At 55.0% G+C, this 18,331-nt stretch overlaps 1 protein-coding gene across 6 annotated transcripts; it reads right to left on the bottom strand.

The window, feature by feature from the left end:
• Positions 1–1,610: 1,610 nt before the first annotated feature.
• Tnnt2 (troponin T2, cardiac type) lies at positions 1,611–16,762 on the bottom strand. 6 transcript variants are annotated; one of them, XM_042701195.1, is made up of 15 exons: positions 16,664–16,762; positions 12,649–12,699; positions 11,698–11,708; positions 9,930–9,959; positions 8,125–8,205; positions 7,805–7,840; positions 7,186–7,219; positions 6,026–6,086; positions 5,657–5,773; positions 4,934–5,011; positions 4,415–4,525; positions 3,043–3,152; positions 2,439–2,529; positions 2,176–2,216; positions 1,611–1,852 (listed from the first exon to the last, which is right to left on the bottom strand). In XM_042701195.1, the coding sequence occupies exons 2-15, from the start codon at positions 12,684–12,686 to the stop codon at positions 1,807–1,809; spliced, it is 885 nt and encodes a 294-aa protein (XP_042557129.1). In that variant the 5' UTR covers positions 12,687–12,699; positions 16,664–16,762; the 3' UTR covers positions 1,611–1,806. The 6 variants fall into 6 exon arrangements, with proteins under 6 accessions (XP_042557129.1, XP_042557130.1, XP_042557132.1 ...); XM_042701196.1 differs by having other exon boundaries at positions 9,930–9,956; XM_042701198.1 differs by lacking the exon at positions 8,125–8,205 and having other exon boundaries at positions 9,930–9,956.
• Positions 16,763–18,331: the final 1,569 nt, after the last annotated feature.

Genomic DNA, 18,331 nt, shown 5'->3' with positions numbered 1-18,331 from the left:
ATGGGAGACAGTAACCCATGGAGACTTGATGGTGGCAGGAAGATTCTAGTGTTCCAGTTCTGACTGGTACCTGTCTTGGGCTGCCATCCCCAGCCCCAAGGTGGCTGGGAAGGGACGGGGAGGAGGCTGGGTCCCACCTGCAGACACACGGTGGAGCTGGGCTCCTACCCAACGGCTGCTGGTGGGTCCCCAGAACCACGGTGAGCTTTCTCCCTAGTCCTCATCCATTCTCAGGACGCTTACCCTGACGCTTTCTTGTCCCCTACAAGGAGATGCTTAGACTCTGCTCACAGCTCTCCCAATGTGCTGGATTAACTTCTGCTTCTAGGACTGGCTGTGTGCTGCCTGCCCCCGCTTCTTCTCTGTGGCTTTCTCCTCTTCCTCCCCTCTGGAACTGGGGTACACACAAAGACCCTGGCCTGCCAGGCCAGGTGGGGCCCCTATGTGAGCTCCTTGCCTCTGAGGTCCCCTTGCTGTCCCACTGAGCTGTAACCTCCTGCGTGCTGTCTCTCTTCCTCTGAGTTCTATGGCTCCACTGGCATCATGCCTACTTAAGCCACAACGACTGCTCCCAGCAGTGGTTGGTACAGTCAACTCTCAGGAGATAACTGCTGAGCAGTGGATGGATGGATAGAGTAGAAATGAAATCACAGGCTAAGCCCCTCCCAGTTTCCTCAGGATCCCATCCTTTTAATTTTTTCTGCCTATATTGCTAGCATGTGTCACAGAATTGGCACTGGACATGGGGCAAATTTAACAGTATGGCGTTTGATGGTATAACTCAGCTGGCAGATACATGGGGCCCAGGGGGCTCAGCTCAAGAAGAGATGGCTTCATTCTGCCCAAGAGATGATGGCGAGGCTTCTCAGAGGCCTCCTCAATTGTTGGACCTTGTGGATGGGTGGCAAATGGAGAGTGGGGCAAAGGCATCCGAGCAAGAGGACACAGCCTTAGCATGGCCTGGCAGGGCCAGAGAGCAAGTCTCCTTCAGAGAGCTATCCTAGCAAGCTGCCAAATGGTTAATCTCCTACCCCATGTCTTCTTCTCACAGGGATCTATACCACCATGACGTCCTTGTCAGCTCAGAGACCCAGGGGTCCCCAGGTTGGGACTTTCAGCTCTCCAGGACAGGCAGACCCTGAGAAGGGAAAAACAGGGGCACCCAGACCAGCCCAGGTCTCTCCAACATTCTGAACAGCTGCCCAATGAAACCTCCCCCAGCTCCCCGCCCCTCAGACAGCCAGCTCTCTGTGCCTGGGCAGTGTGAGGAAACAGGAACTACCCAAAGAGGCCTCCATTGTGACTCAGGCTGGGAATACTCCCTCCGCATGCACACCGCTGTGCTTCTCTCCGTTGTGCTGTTCCTGGTGACTCAGTGGCTAAAATCACAAGCCCAGTCCACTGTCCGTGCACCCCTCCTAGGCTCTGAGAACGTAGGCACAATGACCTGCGCATTAGCCTCTCCCCAGCTGGAGAGGGGAAGGAGGGGAACAGATGGATGGATGGTGGAAGCTCTCCAATCATGGCAGACCTTGCCAAGGTCACGATGACACCAGACTCCCTGTCACACCAGAGCCTCAGGGGCAATGACAGACCTGCCATTCCATGCATACAATAGGCATTCGACTTTTATTCCTGGCATAGTGCGAGTGAGGGACATACAGGTGGACTGGCTTCCAGCTGGGCTAGTTCTTCATTTCTGCGCAAGAATCTGTCTAGGGGAATCCCAGAGTTTGGTAGGGCAGGGCAGGAATGCGGGCAAGGAGCAGAGCTTTCCTGAAGTGGGGGGAGGGCGCTCAGCAGCATCTACTTCCAGCGTCCAGTGACTTTGGCCTTCCCACGGGTCTTGGAGCTGCAGGAAAAAAGAGAACTCAGTCAGATGGGGACACAGGGCAGGGCAGAAGGTTAGTAGGGATGGGGGGACAGGATGAAGGATGGGGAGGATGGAGAGGAGCAACCTTGAGCTGCCTCCCAGAAGCAGAACAGTTCAACAGCCCCGGGCTGCCATGAGATCTTTCGGGTCCTCCATTCCATCCCCTACTGGCCAGCCACAGGGAAGGGTGAGAAGAGGGAGGTGCAGGAGAAGCTTGTAAACTGAAGGGGTGGGGTTGGGGTGAGGATGGAGTCCTCTGAGGGGAGCAGAATGAAGAAGAAAGAAAGAGCTCAGACACTCACACTTTCTGGTTGTCATTGATCCTGTTTCGGAGAACATTGATCTGCAAGAAAGAAGGGAAGATGAGGAGTAACGTTGGAGTGTATTCAACTCAGACTCTAGGAGGCCTGGAGTGGGGGAGAAAGGGACTGCGCACAGCATCTGGGAAGATGGTGGAGAGGACACTGTTGGAAGTAGGCATGCACCTGGCATATGAACTGAATGGCTGGATGACAGGGAAAGGGGCCTGGGACCCATTGTGTAGGGGACACAACACAGCACTTACCTCGTATTTCTGCTGCTTGAACTTCTCCTGCAGGTCAAACTTCTCCGCCTCCAGGTTATAGATGCTCTGCCACAGTTCCTTGGCCTTCTCCCTGCATGGGCCACAAAGGGAATGAGGTGAGGACGGGGCCCTTCTTTGTCAGCCATCACTCTGGGCCTCACTCAGCCCCCAGTGGTCCCAAGCCCTCTCTCCCGCATTCAGGCCTGTGGACAGTGTCCATAACCACACTATAGGCTTGGCCAGCCTGAGTCCCAAATGGTACCCAGGGGCTGCCAGGGCAGAGTCCCTGACAGGGAGGAGGAGGAGGAAGAAGAGATCCCATAGCCTGGCAGAGTCTCTAATTCAATCTCTTGCCCACCTCCTGCAGGCATGTGGGAGAACTGAAGCTCAGACAAATGAGAGGCCTGCTTAATTCTCTTGGCCTACCAAGAAGCCCAGTCAAGGGGCTGCTCACCACACCACCAGCTCCAGTCCCAGGAACCTGTCTTGGGAAATGTGTGGTGGCCAGCGCCCTCTGGTGGCTCATGGCAAATAGTACTCTCCCCCCTGCTGTGGGTCAAACAGCACTGCCTGAGATGAGTGAGCAGCCCCAAAAGAGCCCTACCTCAGCTGATCTTCATTCAGGTGGTCGATAGCCAACACCTTCCTCCTCTCAGCCAGAATCTTCTTCTTCTTTTCCCGCTCGGTCTGCCTCTTCCCACTCTTCCGTTCTGTCTGAGCAGGGTGGCGAGCAGGAAGACTTGATTAGAGGCTGTCCCCCCTATCCTTACCCTCCTCACCCCTGGGGAAGTGGGGCGAGGCCTGCAGAGGACCAAGTTCTTATTCTCTTGTTCCTGTAACACCCCCACACCATCACCTGCCTGGATCCTCCAGAGAAACTGAGGCAGGAGCAAGGGGGGTCATTAGGTCCCTCCTCCTATACCTACTCAAATTGGTCTGCCATGATCCAGCTCCCTCCCCCCCCCACCCCTCCCACCCCAGGCCAACCCCTGCTCTCCTCCCCAAGCAAGGGACTGTCCCTTCCCAGAATTAAGGGGTAGAAAGGGTTTAAGGTCTCAGTACCCACCTGGGCTTGCTAAACCAGGAAACCATGAGAGAAAGACTCAGAGAGAAAGATCGAGACCGGAACAGAAACACAGAGAGAAGGCAGGGCGGAGGACAAAGACAGAGAGACAGGAAGGAGAAAGTGGTTCAGCTGGTCTACATAGGCTGCCTGGTGTAGGGCCCTGAGTCTGGGGTCAGGGTGAGGACAAGGTTGAAAGCTTTTCAGTGGTATGGTCACTGAGGGGACCAAAGCCTGGTGGTAGAGCTAGGAACTTTGGAAATATTGATTCCTTCATGCATAAAGACAACCGATTTTAAGTCTCAAGCATGGCAGTGCATGCTAATAGTCTCAGCAACCCAGGAGGATCTTAATTCTGAGGCCAAACTTAGCAATACTCTGCCTCAAAAACAAAATCAAAATGAAAGGGCCAGGTAGCTCGGGTTGTAGCATGCCCACCTACTAAGTAGGAGGCCTTGAGTTCAATCCTCAATATCAAAAATAAATATCAACCTTATATCCCCTCCTGTTTGAGAAGAGGGCTCTAGAACACATAGTGTATGGCCAGGAGCAAACCTTGCATCTGTGTAACGCTCATCTGACCTTCACAAAGGTCGCAGGCAGGCAACATTATGTTCATGGGAGGAAACTGAGGCTCAGAGGCTGCATCCGGCCACACATCTGGATGTGGCAGTGCTCTGACACCAGGCGCAGGGCTCTCCCAGCTGTGCCCAGACACTGGGGGGCTCTGAGAGTGCTCTGAGGTAGGCGAGGAGGCACACGGGGCAGGGCCCTCTTAGTGAAGCCACAGTGGGCTGAGAGCCAGCTCATGGGCTGGGCAGAAGAGGAGGCCTTGGCTCCCACCCACAACTGCAGGGAATTTCTTCCTGTGACCCACAGTCCCTCAGGTTCCCAGGGCTGCTGCTCCGCCTACCTTCTGGATGTATCCTCCAAAATGCATCATGTTAGACAAAGCCTTCTTCTTCCGGGCCTCATCCTCAGCCTTCCTCCTGTTCTCCTCCTCCTCTCGCCTGGCCCTCTCTTCCTGATTTCCAGGGGAGTTGGTGTGTGTGTGGGGGGGGGGGGTGGAGAGCAAGAGAGAAAAAGTAGAAAATCCTGATTCTAGGCTGCAGGTCATTACAGGTAAGATCAACTTTCTCCTCAGTGGACAGGGGTTTTCTGAGGGTACCCTAACAGAGGACAGGCAAGCAGGAGTTGAATGAATGAAAAAGGAATGAATGAATTGGGTCCTGGATGAATGAGAAAGGAATGATGTCCTGTCCTGTTTACTGGTTCTTGTCAGAGCCAGACCTTGGTGCATGCTTGCATGGTGCACATGCATGCTGTCTTTTAGCTGACTTGATGTGCAGACAGAGGGGCCCTGGGCTGCAGGAGCAGGGAGCATGCCGGGAGGGGGGGGGCGGTCCCGGCAGGCCGGGCAGGTGTCACTCACAGCCAGACGGTTCTGTCGCTCTTTCTCACGCTCATTGCGGATGCGCTGCTGCTCTGCACGCTCAGCCCGCCGCTTCTCCTAGGAAGAGAGGCAGAGGTCTGGGTATGCCCAGGAAGGGGTGGACCTCAGTGTGGCTAGGAAGTGAGGGGGGGGGTCATCTGAGAGCCAGGGGACACAGGTGCCCTTCTTCCTGGGCTTCCATTCTCAGCCAGCTCCACAGATGTAGGCAGGGGCCAGTGCCACAGTAGAGTCACGTGGCAAACTGTAGATCGTTCTCTGCTGTCCCTGGTGAGGGCGACTCTCCACCCTGGCACCCAATGTGCAAAGGCAGCTGGCAGACTCACAGGCTGTCAGCCAGAGCTCACACCAGGAGAAAAGGGAGTTGGGTGTAGAGGAAACAAAGGGAACCGTGAGCTCTGCACCCCCAGGGGAATAGCCCTGGATTCTGCATGACCGTGCAGCTGTGTTCCACGGCAGGAGGCAGGGACAGTTAGTCATTTCCTCAGCCAGAGCCCTGAGAAGGCATCAAGTGCCTCAGCATCTGCCCTCCAGAGCATCAGACAGGCAGGAACACGGGCAAGGACCTGGGGATGGCAAGCTTCAGGAGACGCCGCATCCAGCAGGTGAGCTACTGAGCCAGGGTGGAGAAGAAGTGGACCTAATGCAAGGGAGGGGTGGACAGGGACTTCAGGGAGCACCATCAGTGGGTGACCGGACACTCACGATTCTGTCCTTGAGAGAAATGAGCTCCTCTTCCTCCTTCTTCCTGTTCTCAAAGTGAGCTTCGATCAGCGTCTGCAGCTCGTTCAGGTCCTTCTCCATGCGCTTCCGGTGGATGTCCTATGGGGGAGGGGGGGGAGGATCCTGGGCCTGAGAAGCTGCCAACCCCCCTCCACAATCCCCTGGAAGAAGTGAGCAAGAGACCCTCTACCCAATGCAAAAGGTGCTGATCCCAGGCAGTGTCCAAGGGCTCACACATAGTCCCCATAGGCTAAGTGCCATCTAGCCTGTGAACCCCCCAGCCTACAAAGTCCCCAAATCCGCTGTGTGACCACCCCAGCCCCTGCTTGCTCTGATCCCAGCCAGACTCACATCAAAGTCCACTCTCTCCCCATCGGGGATCTTGGGTGGTATCAAGTTGGGCATGAACAACCTGTGGGGAGAGGAATAAGGAGTTGAGGAACAGTGACCCCACTGGGGGCCTGGGGGGAGGCAAGGTTTTCTTCTTCCCCCTCCTCCCAGACTTCTGCCTCGCCACCAGTCACTGAATGATGCTGGCCACAATGGCTCAGACGTTGGGAAGCACAAAGCTCTTTCGTGGGATTTCATTTTGGCCTCATGCTAAATACGCTTATGAAGCAGGTAGTGTTGATGAACCTCGGGAAGGCTGACCGCAAGCTAGGATGGGGCCCTGGTCCTTGTGTCCTCGTCTCCCCCCAGGTCTGGGTGAGGATGAGCGTGGAGCGGCAGGAGAATCCCATTGCTGGGAAAGATTCCTCTGAACAAATGAACAGAACCCCGGACTGGCAAGGGCAGGCTGGGCTCACATGGGCCCACAGAAGTGGGAGGAGGCGCCATCTGCTGGTAGGAGGGAATTTCCTGTCCCCCAAGCCCCCACCCCCCAACTCCCACTGCCTCCCAAGTATGCCGGTCATAGCTTACTTGCTCTGCCCCTTTACAACTTTCTGAAGCCACCATACCTAGGCCAACATAGTTTCAGTACTTGATTTCCCAAAAGTAATTTGGCTATCTTCCCCCAGGTTCTACCTCACCCATGGAGGAAGGTGTTCTCTTTGTGCGTGTGTGTGTGTGTGTGTGTGTGTGTGTGTGTGCGCGCGCACACACAACAGTCCTGGAGCTTGAACTCAGGGCCTTGCATTCGTGTGGCATTTTCTCTCAAGGATGGTATGCTGCCATTGAGCCACACCTGCAATCTGGCTTTTTGATGGTTAGAGCTAAGAGTTGCAGATGTTTCTGCCCTGGCTGGCTTCCAACTGGGATCCTCAGAACTCAGTCTCCTGAGTAGCTAGGATTACAGATGTGAGCCACCAGTGGTCAGCTTTGGAGGATGGTATTCTAAGCACCCCAAGGGATAGAACGTCTGTTTAAGGTCATCCCTTTTCTATAGGTGCACATAACCCCATTAGTGCCCAGGCACATGGCGGGCAGTGGAATGCACGCTCCTCTCCTGTCTTCACTGTCCTCCATCGGACCTCCTCGTCCAGGGCTCGCTCTCAGTGCATTCCACTCACCTGGGCTTGGGTTTGGACTCCTCCACTGGACCATCTGGAGGAGAGAGAATCACAGCCACAGGGTCAAGAGGCCAGATCTGGCCAAGACTCCACCCCCAATGGCTGGGCACCTTTCCGGTTTGGGGGCAGGAGGATCCCAAATTCCAGAAGGATCCACAAGCATGAAGCCGTCCCCAGAGGGAGGTCTCCGTGGGTCTCACACATGCTCAGCACGGCACGCCAAAGCCGTTGTGCCAAAGCGCGAGGCAGCTTGCTTCCCACACTTCACAGTAGGGAGGTGGCCTGTGGAAAGTTCTCCAGGGGTCCTGCACCTGGCACCTCTTCCATTTGCCCCCACTAACTTTTCACCTGGGCACCAGCAGCCCCCAGATGAAAGTGACTTGAGAACCCCCCTGGCCCACACAGAACGGGGACCAGATTCCGGTCCCCTTCCCTAGTGGGCAGAGCCAAGGCAGCCGCCCTGGGATGAGGAGACGCAGAGGCTTATAGTTCAGCACCCCAAACCCTGCAAGGGCCACCAAATTCTATGCTGTCCTCCCCTCTGTCCTGGAAGGAGCCCCATGGGGTCTCCCCAAAGCTGCCTGGGGGAGTCCCGCGCGCTCTGCCCAACCGGGCTCACCTTCAGCCTCTTTGGCATCCTCCTCGGGTCCATCCTCTAAACAGAGCAAATACAAGCAATAAAGATCTTGTTCTGAGCTCAGATTTCTCCCCTAGAGTTTCCCCCGGGAGGTAGGCCCTGGCCAAGTCGGGTGGGGAGGGGGCGTGATCTACACACAGGAGCCCCTGGACCTAAGACTGTGTGGTGCAAAAGAAGCAGAAGCATTCACTCAATGGCCATCCATCTATCCATCCGTGAGACAGGGGGCATGGGCACCCAGGGCGGAAGCTTCCTCGCTGCCTCTCCCTGAGCCCTTTTGCACACTCACTCCAGAGCCATACCTTCTGCCTTGGGCTCCTCTGCCTCCTCCTCCTCAGCCTCAGCCTCACCATCAACCTCCTCGTCCACTGCCTCCTCCTGCTCTGGAGAAGTCAACCAGACACTGTGAACGACCAGGCTCCACTTGGGCTAGCACCTGGGTGCTGCACCAGGGGCAGAGAGTGGACAGGGAAGGAGGGGACAGGGCCCACTGCAGCCCGGTCCACATGAATTGGGGGGCAGCTGATGTGAATGAATGACAGCAGCCGCTGAGCTCTTGGTGTACATCAGAAGTCAGCAAACTACATAGGGCCCATGACTCACTCTGACCGCACTCAGCTCCCAGACTATTTCTGCAAATAAAGTTGTATTAGTACACAGCCATACTCACTCACCTACATACTGACTGTGGCTTCCCGGGTGCCAGTTCAGGCCCACAAAGCCTAACACACAGCGTGTGCCTTTACAGAAAAGGTCTGACACCCCAGTGAACACACAGGACAGGCAAGCCCGTGGAGAGTCTTTCTGTCTCCAATCTGCCTCTCTGGGCGCCTGGAAATTCAAACTGGGTCTTTCCAATACAGAGATCTATTGTCTTCCTAGAGACTGGGGCTGAAGGGATGAGGTGTGACGGATGCTCTGGGGAATGCCAGAGACCGCCCAGGGCAGCCCCAGCAAGACGCGCTCTTGGGGGCTGGATCTGGATGAGGGCCTATCAGGCCTCTTTATTCCTGACTTAGCCCTTCTTCCCAGCCACCTCCCTGGTGATCTGACTCCGCCCGTGCTCCTGGTGAAGGTGAGGTGGGGGAAGCCATGTCCTGAGCCAGGAACTTGGCCAATCAGAGTCTCTTCCTCCATAGCTAAGAGAAACCCATGGCGTGCCTGTGTGGGGGAGATACATTGGCACCACCCAGGGGGTGGCCAGGAACGTTCTATTTTCATCTATTTGCTTGGCAGGATGCAGCCTCACCCCTTCCGGCACTTGATACAGAGATGATTTGGACAGGATGGCACCCAGACTGAGGCCTGGCCTGTCGGAAGTGTTTGGTGATGCTCACTGACAGATAGATGGACAAGTGGCGATCACTTGGCACAAGGAGGAGGCATGACTCAGGACAGAAGGGAGAGGCCAGCGAGGGGGCAAAGACGGCCTGCGTTTCCTGCTGCCTCTTCCGCCCTGCCCCGCTTTCTGAGAGCTAAAAGGTAACTCTTCTTCTTTGTGGTAAGCAAGAGGCTTACCTCATGAAAGAATCTTCCAGAAGGAATGAGTAGAGGGCCAGACAGGCTGACCCCTTGTGAGGTCCACCTTCAAGCCCCCATGTTTAGCACTTCTGCCCACTGGCTGCTTGTTTTCTCTGTACCACACCTGTACCCCAGAGAGGTGGGAACTGATTCCCCGGGCTACCCACTGCTTCTGGGGACATTGCTGTGGGGACACATTCTAAAATTAAGCTAGCGCTGTCTCTGGGCAGGAGGAAGAGGTCCAGCCCCACCTGGCCCGTCAGCATTTCCAGTCCCCCAGCTGCTCTTCAGAGGACATTGTTCCCACCCCCACACTGAGCCACCTGCCTGGGAGTGGCCAGCTCCCCAAGGAGAGTCCTTCACCAAGCCCTTGCATGTAGTCAGGAGCTACTTATTCCATGGCCCTCCTGTAACCACCCGGAGCAGGTGGGAAGATAGCCCAGCCCAGGTCCTTCCCATTGCCCAACCCAGAACTATGATCCTGACCGCCCCCCGCCCACCTGCCTAACACTCCCCACCCCAAGCCCAGAGCCCTGAGTATAGGGCAGTCGGGGAGCCAGGAAGCAAGGCAGGAAATGCTGTGTACCATCATCGTCTTCTTGCCAGTCTTCCTCTTCTTGGTTCAGGGAGTGGCAGCAGCGAAGGGGAGAAGCGAGACAGGTTAGTTTGGAGCCAATAGTCTCCGGCAGCCAGCTGTGCAGGCCTGAGCGGGGGCTTTGAGGTGCAGGACCTGAGGTTAGAACTGAGTGGCGGGTAGCGTGTCCACAGCCCATCGGTGCCTGGCCCGGGGGAGCAGCCTGCAAGCGCTGACAAAAAGCTGTGTGCCCTGCCCCGGGCCCACAGAGCCTGGGCTTCTCTCTGAGACCCCAAAAGAGCAGGAAATGAGCTACAAGCCTCTCCCATCCAACTTCTCCTGAGATAGGCGGAGGCCGCAGGAGGCTCAGTGGGGAATTATTTCGTCTCAGGGCTAAAATCATACTGTGTGCAATACCTAGGCTGGTCCCAAACCAGACAAGGTTTATTTCCCAAAGCCACTCTCCCCCCCCCCCCGCCCCCCCCGTAAAATCTGTTGTATCAAGTAGAAAATCCTCCAAAACAAAAGATATCTTCACCAGATTAAGAGTCAATGCAGGGAGCAGGGCAGAAGTTGGAGCCCGCTAGGGTTTGGAATGGAAAGGTGTTTCGGATGATTCCAATACACGTGTGGTGTGGTGGTCTTTGAAAACCGAACTAATGTTTATGGGGCCTTCTGATTTCATCTGTGTGTCTCTCTTCCACCTCAGTTTTGTCTAGATACCCCCAAAGGAGGCTTAAATAAGCAGGAGGCTCCCCCATTTTCCCTAGAAGTCCCAGAGAGCAAGAGAAGGCAGCTGCTGAGCCCCAGCTTCTGTCCTTGGACCTTCACGGAGACCTCGTGTGTGCATACCACGTGCTGAAATCATGTGTTTGAGCATCGGCAAAGCCATTGTGGGCTGGCCTTTGGTGTAGAAACCTAGAAGCCTAGGGGCCACCTGGACTGAATAAGGGCTGGAGCAAGGTCTCTCAATCATTTCCTGGGTCAAGCTCTCTGGAAAGTGAGTCCTGGCTGTTCTTCCAGTGAGATGAAACAGTCATTTATCACCATATCCACGAGCAGGGACAAGACGGCTCTTTACCAGGTAATGGTAGTAGCACTTCATGCCTTTATAAAAGGTTCCAGGCAACTGAGTACTTTTGTGTTTGTCATTGCATTTGAAAAACATATTCAATGTAATGTTCTTAGGGGAGGCTGTGGTATTTGGTTATGATTGTGTGTGTGTGTGTGTGTGTGTGTGTGTGTGTGTGTGTGTGTGTGTGTGTGTGTGTACCAATAATGGAGCTTGAAGTCAGGTCCTGGGCACTCGCTCTTGGTGTTTTTACTCTGGTGCTCTACCACTTGAGCCACAACTTTGCTTCTGGCTTTTCGCTGGTTAACTAGAGATAGGAGTCTCATGAACTTACCTGCCTGGGCTGGCTTCAAACCTCAACCCTCAGATCTCAGCCTCCTGAGTAGCTAGGATTTCAGGTACAGGAAGACGTAACATTGTTGTCTCAAGATCTGAGCAGCCAAAGTGGGGCTAACTCTCATGGTAAGGGAGTCTGCTTGGCCGAGAATTGGGCCAGGCGGAGACAGACTGATTCCCCAGGGCTCCAGGGAATTCTAGCCCACTGCAAGTCCTCCCTCCGTCCCTTCGCTGCCCAAAGCACATACCTTCCACAGCATCTTCTGCTCAGAAAAGAAGGCAGGGCAGCAGCAGCGAGAGAAGGGAGAGGAGCTGGGTCAGTTTCCAGCTCTGCCTTCCTTGTCCTCAATAAGCACACGTGCACACGCTTACCTTCCTGCTCCCTGCGTGCAAAGGAAGATGCTGTTAGTGCTGTGCACATGCTCACACGTGCACACACACCACATACACACACACACTCACACTCGGTGCCTTTCTTCAAGTGAGCCTGTTTTTTATTTCCCTCCCTCTATGGAGCTCACAGTCTTTGGCCTCCCAGCCAGCCGTCTCCTCCCGGGCTGACCTCAGCCTTCTCCCCACGTCCATCTCTCCCCCCTACCCAAGCCTGCCCCTTTCTAGAAAGCGCTTCCCAAATCTCTTCTTTCTCCAGGTGCTCTGCAGAAAAGGCATGCCTTCCCCACCCAGCAGCAACTGACCATCCCTGTGCCCCTCCCCCTCTCCTCTGAGCTCCTGCGGAGCCGCACCCCTGCACCTCACACCTGCTGGGAACTCCCTCCACAACATCCATTGGGATGTCTCAGCATCCCAACAAGACAAAGAGTGTGTGTGTGTGTGTGTGTGTGTGTGTGTGTGTTCCCTATGGACACCTCTACCAGAAGATCTCTTGGTTTGATTGCCTGAGTGTGCCCCAGCCCTGGCTTCTCTCTAGGACAGGACTTTGGATTGGCACCGCCCAGATGACCAGGATGGAATGATAACGCTGGCTCTGAGCTGGACCTGATGGACTATGCTCAGCTCTGTGGCTTTGGGAGAGTCAGGTGAGCCACTCTGATTGGTTCAGGAACCCCAGCTTCTCTGTTCCCATCACCCCTAGAGCTCAGCTCCTGTATTCCCAAGGTCCCCCACAGAAGATCTGACTGGGATCTACTGCCTGGAGGTTCAGACATGGGAGGAAGTCAGGGGCAGGGTGGGAAACCACCCCTCTGGGTCCTGGAAATAGGCCCAGTCACTTCTGCCAGGATAGCAGCTGGACTGCCCTCGGAGCAGGTGCGAGGGTCAGGCAGACAGGCCGGCGCTGGGAGCAGGGTGCTTCCAGATACTCACTCCTCGTACTCCTCCACCACCTCCTCTGCGTCAGACATGGTCCTGCGCTCCCTCCAGCAAGAGAAAAGCAAGCGTCAGTGCGGTGGAAAGGGAGGCCTGCCTTCCTCGGGGAGCATGCAGGCCCTGTGGGAGGGGGGCCAGGGAGCCTAGGGGAGACTCTCACCTTCACCCTGATTTACTGCAAAAAAAGCAGCCCGTTTCCTCCTCTGCAAATGGGCAGTGGTGACACCTGCTCACAGCAAGGCAGTCCGTGGCAGTCCCTCCTATTACCTGCCCTTGAGCAGGCAGGGCTGTAGCAGATTCGTGCTCCTATTTGGACCTCTCTAAGCATCGTGGTAAAGTTTCTCTACCTTTCCAGCCCACAGGGGTATTCAAGGAGGCAAAGCACTGACAAGTCCCGCCTCTGTCCTCACTGACATGTGCTCCCCAGGGAGACTAGTGACACCACCTGAGCCTTTCCACACCGTGGACTGCTACTCCGCAGTGAAAAGGGATGAAATATGAATAATACACAGGACAATCTGATGGGTCTCAGAAGGTCATACGCTGCTTGATTCCATTCCTATAATATTCTTGAAATGGCAGGGATGCAGAAGTTGACAGGAGCGTAGGGATAGTTAGGTGGTGTGTGAAGGGTTGGAGGGAAGAACTTTCAAGAAGCACCCTTGTGGGTTTGCAACTGCTTAGTGTCTGACTGAAGGAATGAATGTATGAAATTTTCCAGGTTAAAACTATATAGAATTTAGGAGCTGTGGGTATAACTCAAAAGGTGCAGCTTACCTAGTGAGGCCCTGGGTGCAGTCCCTTAGAATTGAACACATGGGCCAAAAAAAAAAAAAAAACAGAATAATACTATGGGTTGATTATATCAATGTCTTCATTCTGGCTGTGCTAATGTCCTGCATAGTTATGTGTTTGCAGCAAGGGGTCTTGGGCAAAGAGTATAAGCAATTTTTCTGTATTTTTTTTCTTAGTACTACATGTTAATCTATGCTTTCTCAATGAAAATCCAATGAAAAATAGTGTCTCTGGGAATTTGGTTTTCAGAGATTCCTCTCACGGTGTAGGAACAGGTTTGGATTGAAAGTCCCTGTTGTAAGTTTCTGGGCATGTTTGGAAAAGTCTTTGCACCCTTTCTGAACCTCGGCTGTCTCTGCACGGTGGAGATACAGCGCACGGAACACTTTACGGGAACCAAACTGGTATTCGTGGCAGTAGAAGGCGTCAGACACAGCCAGGCTATGCTGTGCCTGTACCATCATGGGAGAAGCTTCAAGAAGAGGTGCAAAGAGCAAGGTCTGAGTGTGAGATGAATCTGGTTTTGAATGCTGGTTTCTGGCAGCCTTTGTGTACAACCTTGAGAAAAGCCATTTCACCTCCCTCCCTCCCCATTCGGATAAAATTGCTCCTCCTTAGGGAAGAAGGTAGAGAATAGGGTTATCCCAGGGCAGAAACTCAACTTACAAAAACAAACAAACAAAACGGTTATAACTCAACCCTCTTCAGCCTGCACAGCAGGAGGGGTAGAAGTGGAAGAGAACAATCACGTTCATTGCGGTGTAAACAGCGCCCCCTGCTGGCTGCAGTACGGTGGCGCTGTGACCTTCTGGATAATCGGGTTCCCAGGGAGAGAAGGGCTCAGACTCAGCATGGTGAATGGGATCTCCCTCGAACCCTTCCCCTGTGCCAGGTCGCCTGCCTCACACTGGAGCCTGCCAGAATGAGGACCACAGGACCCAGAGCGTTCTGGCTCCCTTCTTCACAGCCTCAAAGCAGTGATTGAGACCAAGTCCAGGCACCCATCTATCCATCCCCAAGAGCCACTGCTCTGGTGTACTTCAGCGATGTCCACCCCAAGGCGACCCCGTTGAGGCTGAGAAGTTCCAGGGGAGCGGCCACTGTCCCAGCGGTCCCTCTAGACTCAGGGCCCTCTGCAGCTTGGATTGGCTTAGGGACATCATGGCTGTCCCCGGCTCCCCATGCTAGGGCATGACAGACGCATGCTACCCTTCCTCCCCCTCTTTGGGAAGGTGGAGAGGAGACCTCAAACACGTCAGGCATCACAACAGAGTTTGAGCAGTCCTCTGCTAAACAATAAAAATAATTTTAAAAAAACAAACTTCAAATGGGTCTCGGGATGAGAGTGGCCAAAGAGCCCAGGGTGCGTGAGAACCTTGTCCCAGACAAACATTACTGGCACCCTCCTGGGAGCGGCTAACCTCTGTGAGCTAAGGGTTTGGGGAGCACTCCCTGAGCCCCAGGAGGAGCGTGTGGCCTCAGGGAGGAGGGAGAAGAGCCTCGGGAATTGTGTGTGGCTGGTATTGCTCCCAGCAGCTCAGGTCCCCAGGCATAGAGCCAGGCTTGGAGCCACAGAAATGGAGCTGGGCTCGGAGGAGGAAAAAGCAACCTAAAATAGCACACAGAGCACAGGGGCTGGAGGAGGGCTCTCAGCCAAGGGGACATGGCCACGCCGCCCACCAAAGGCAGGACTTCACAGAGAAGTTCTGGGGAGGCTGAATGTGGAGGCTTCAAAATGAGAGGTCAAGAGCTGGGCAGAGTGAGGGATGGCATGTGGAGGTTCCACCCCCTCCCCCCCACACACACACATCCAGGCCCACACTTCCACGGGCTGCTTTGCAGCCTAACTCTGTCACTCAGGATATCAGCATCCATTTTCTTGGGGAACAAAGGAAAACAGAAAACAATGGAAGGTGGAAAGAAGACTGGTGTTGAGGGTCAAAAAAATCAGGGTGCAAAAGCATTGGGCTAGGTGACCTTTGGTAAGTGACCTCAAATTCTCTGGCACTTCAGTTGACTCTCTATAGTCTCTGAGCTGCTGAGAAACGCAGGCCCTGTCCCTGGGTTGTTTGTCCCTAGATCTTCCTAAACCTACAGCTGTTAGCCCAGGGCCGGGAGGGAGGCTGCCCCCCCTCCCGGGGCGGGGGGGGGGGGTGGGTGAGAGGGAGAGGCGCAGGGAACTTGATCCTCTCACATTCCTCTCTCCCTCCAGAGAAGAGCTTGAGCCCTGTGTGAGGGTCAGAGGAGGAATCCCAGAGGTCAGGTGGCTTCCTGGCTGTACTCCCAACAGAATGTGCTGGAAATTCCTCACACCCCAGGCAATCCCCTCTCCAACATCCCTTCAGAGAAGCTAGAGAATCAAACGGAATCTTTCTCTGTTCACATGGAGCCTGTGGGTGTGCTCAGGTGGGGTATGCCTGGGTCATACCTAGGGGGAATGAGCAGGGCAGCTAGACCCGCGGTTAACCCCCCAATGCCAACCAGCATGGCTGGACCCAAGAGGATGTCCAGGGGGGGAGGGTTGACCCCACAAACCTCCCCCTGTGGCTCCATCCCCAGGGAGGGGACTGGCACCTGGTCAGGGAGCCCAGTGGAAATCAGGCATCTGCTTGGAGAGGCCCCGGCCAGCCACCTGCCTGTGGACCTTTGGCCTTTCTCGGGGGGAGGGGGAGAGGGCAGGGGGGGGGGGTCCAGAACCCTGAGTTCCTGGGACACTGAGACTCACCTGCTGTCTGGGCTTTAGAAAAACCCTAACTGCAAAGGTTCAGGTAATGTTTGGCCAATAACCAAGTAAGGAGGGGGTGGCGAGACTAGGCAATTTAGGAGACCCCCTATTGGTCAGAGCTCCACTGCCTTTAAGATGGGCAGAGAGGCCCAGCAATGACTCCATAGATGAGGAAATTGAGGCCCAGGAAGAAAAGTGGCCTCCCAAAGACTTTACAGGAATACATCATCTTTAGTGGCAGACTGGAGCCTCCAACCCCCATCTGTGGCCCCTGATTATCAATGCAGTGCTCTCTACTCCCAGCCCTAGTCCTGGCCTTCTATTCCCACAGCCCCTCCTCTGAACACGGCTCTCTCTGGGAGGGCCTGTGGACTTCACCCAGCCTGGCGTCCACTCCGAGGGGACACTGGAAGATGCCAGGGAAGATGCTAGGACCCCTCTAGGTACTCCCTGCATGCTCTACCCTTCCTCAGAGCCTTGCTGGAGTCTTACCTCTGATCAGGGGCGGCCCACAAGTCCTGGATAATGGCTGGGCTCCGGCGAGGACTGACAGGGGCAGGAGATGAGGATGGCTTTAAGCAGGCATGTGGGTCGGAGCCTGAGAGCCAAGCCCTGTGGTGGGAGGAATGTGCAGCCCCAGACTGCGGGGCGGGGGGTTGGGGGGGGTAGGGAGGGGACACAATGGGGGGTGTTGGCTGCTATTTTGGCAGGTGCCAGGCACAGGGCTAAAGGGACATGTACCCCACGCCATATAAGCCCATGTGGTCCTCCAGCTGCTCAGATAAGCTATTTAAAACCGGAGCAGATACGCAGAGAACAGGCTTGTGACATAACCCAGCTGTCCCTCTTGAGAATCCTGATAAAGTAGATGGCAGCAATCCAAGCCAGAGCAGGGCTGGGGGAGGGGAGTGGGGGGAGAAACATGAGTTAGGAGGGATGTGGTAAAGAGCTTCATTGTAGCTGATATGAGCCATGTGTTCTTCCAGACAGGTGGTTGCTCCTAATGGGCCAAACAGCCTTAGGCAGAGTGAGTTTTCTCCACGACTGACCGTGGAGGCCATGTACGAGGCTCTCCTCCCGAGGAACGGACTTAAACCACCAGAGGAGGTTAGATACCAGTGAGAAGAGCCATTCCCTTTAGATGGATAGCCAAGCTATAAATGCATGGCTAACGATTAGGGCCTGCTAACTCACTGGATCATAGAGCCATCGGGGTAAGGCCAGGGCTTTTGTTTTTAGCTCTGATGCATGATAGCCATGACCCTGGCGACGGTGACTGGAACATCACAGAGCTTGGCGTATGATGAAATGGAGAAAGGATGACACCAAGGCCGCTAACAGCTGAGCTGCCTCTCCCCAACTTTCTCCTTCCATCTCCCTCCACCTCCCTGGCTCAGATGGCACTTGACTTTGAAGAAGGACAAGATGCAGCACCTCCTCCTCCCATCCCCAGGTCCTGTAACCCTGGGGGTCCTGGTCCCACCAGATCTTGCTCATTCGAGAAAAGCGATCCACTCTTCTTTCATGGACAAAGGAAGCCATCTTTGCCCGTTCTCTACCCTGCTGCTCCCCTCCCCTCCCACCTTCCCGGGGGCTCGCTCTCCCTCAGTCCCGCTGCTCTGCTCACACGCTCTCGCCCCTCCCTCGGCTGGCACTGTCCTCTGTGATTCCAAGCCTCCTCCAAGCCTGGTGGCCTCCATGCCCAGACTCCAGGCTCATCCCAGGCCACAGGAGCCTCCTCACTGCCAGGAAATGAGTAGCAGTGAATGCTGAAGCCAGGCCCCAGTGGCCAGCCACCAGGAAGAGGGCTACAAGGAAGCAGGGGGAGTTGACAGATGGAGGGAGCAGAGGGCTGACGAGGAAGAGACCAGGCTGTAGGGAGAGAAAGCAGAGCAGCCTCAGCAGTGTCTCCCATTCTAGCCCATCAGGATCTGCTTTGCCTTGTGTCCTGGCCTGGAATGTCCCAGACATTAGGAATGACTTTTCCTAGTTTCAGGGTCACTATTTCTCCTTCAGAAAGCCATGTTCTTTTTCCTAGATGCCTAAAAGAGGAATGTGGGTATCTCCCCAAGATCCCCCAGGTTCTTTGTGTCTACACACCATAGGCATGAACTTCTGACTGGGTCTCCTAAGAGAGCTCCATCCAGAGAGCCCTTAGGT

The sequence above is a fragment of the Dipodomys spectabilis genome, unplaced genomic scaffold (genome assembly GCF_019054845.1).
Source record: "Dipodomys spectabilis isolate Male_0828 unplaced genomic scaffold, ASM1905484v1 ptg000288l, whole genome shotgun sequence".
Taxonomy (NCBI): Eukaryota; Metazoa; Chordata; class Mammalia; order Rodentia; family Heteromyidae; genus Dipodomys; species Dipodomys spectabilis.
This window is presented reverse-complemented; position numbering and strand designations above follow the sequence as displayed.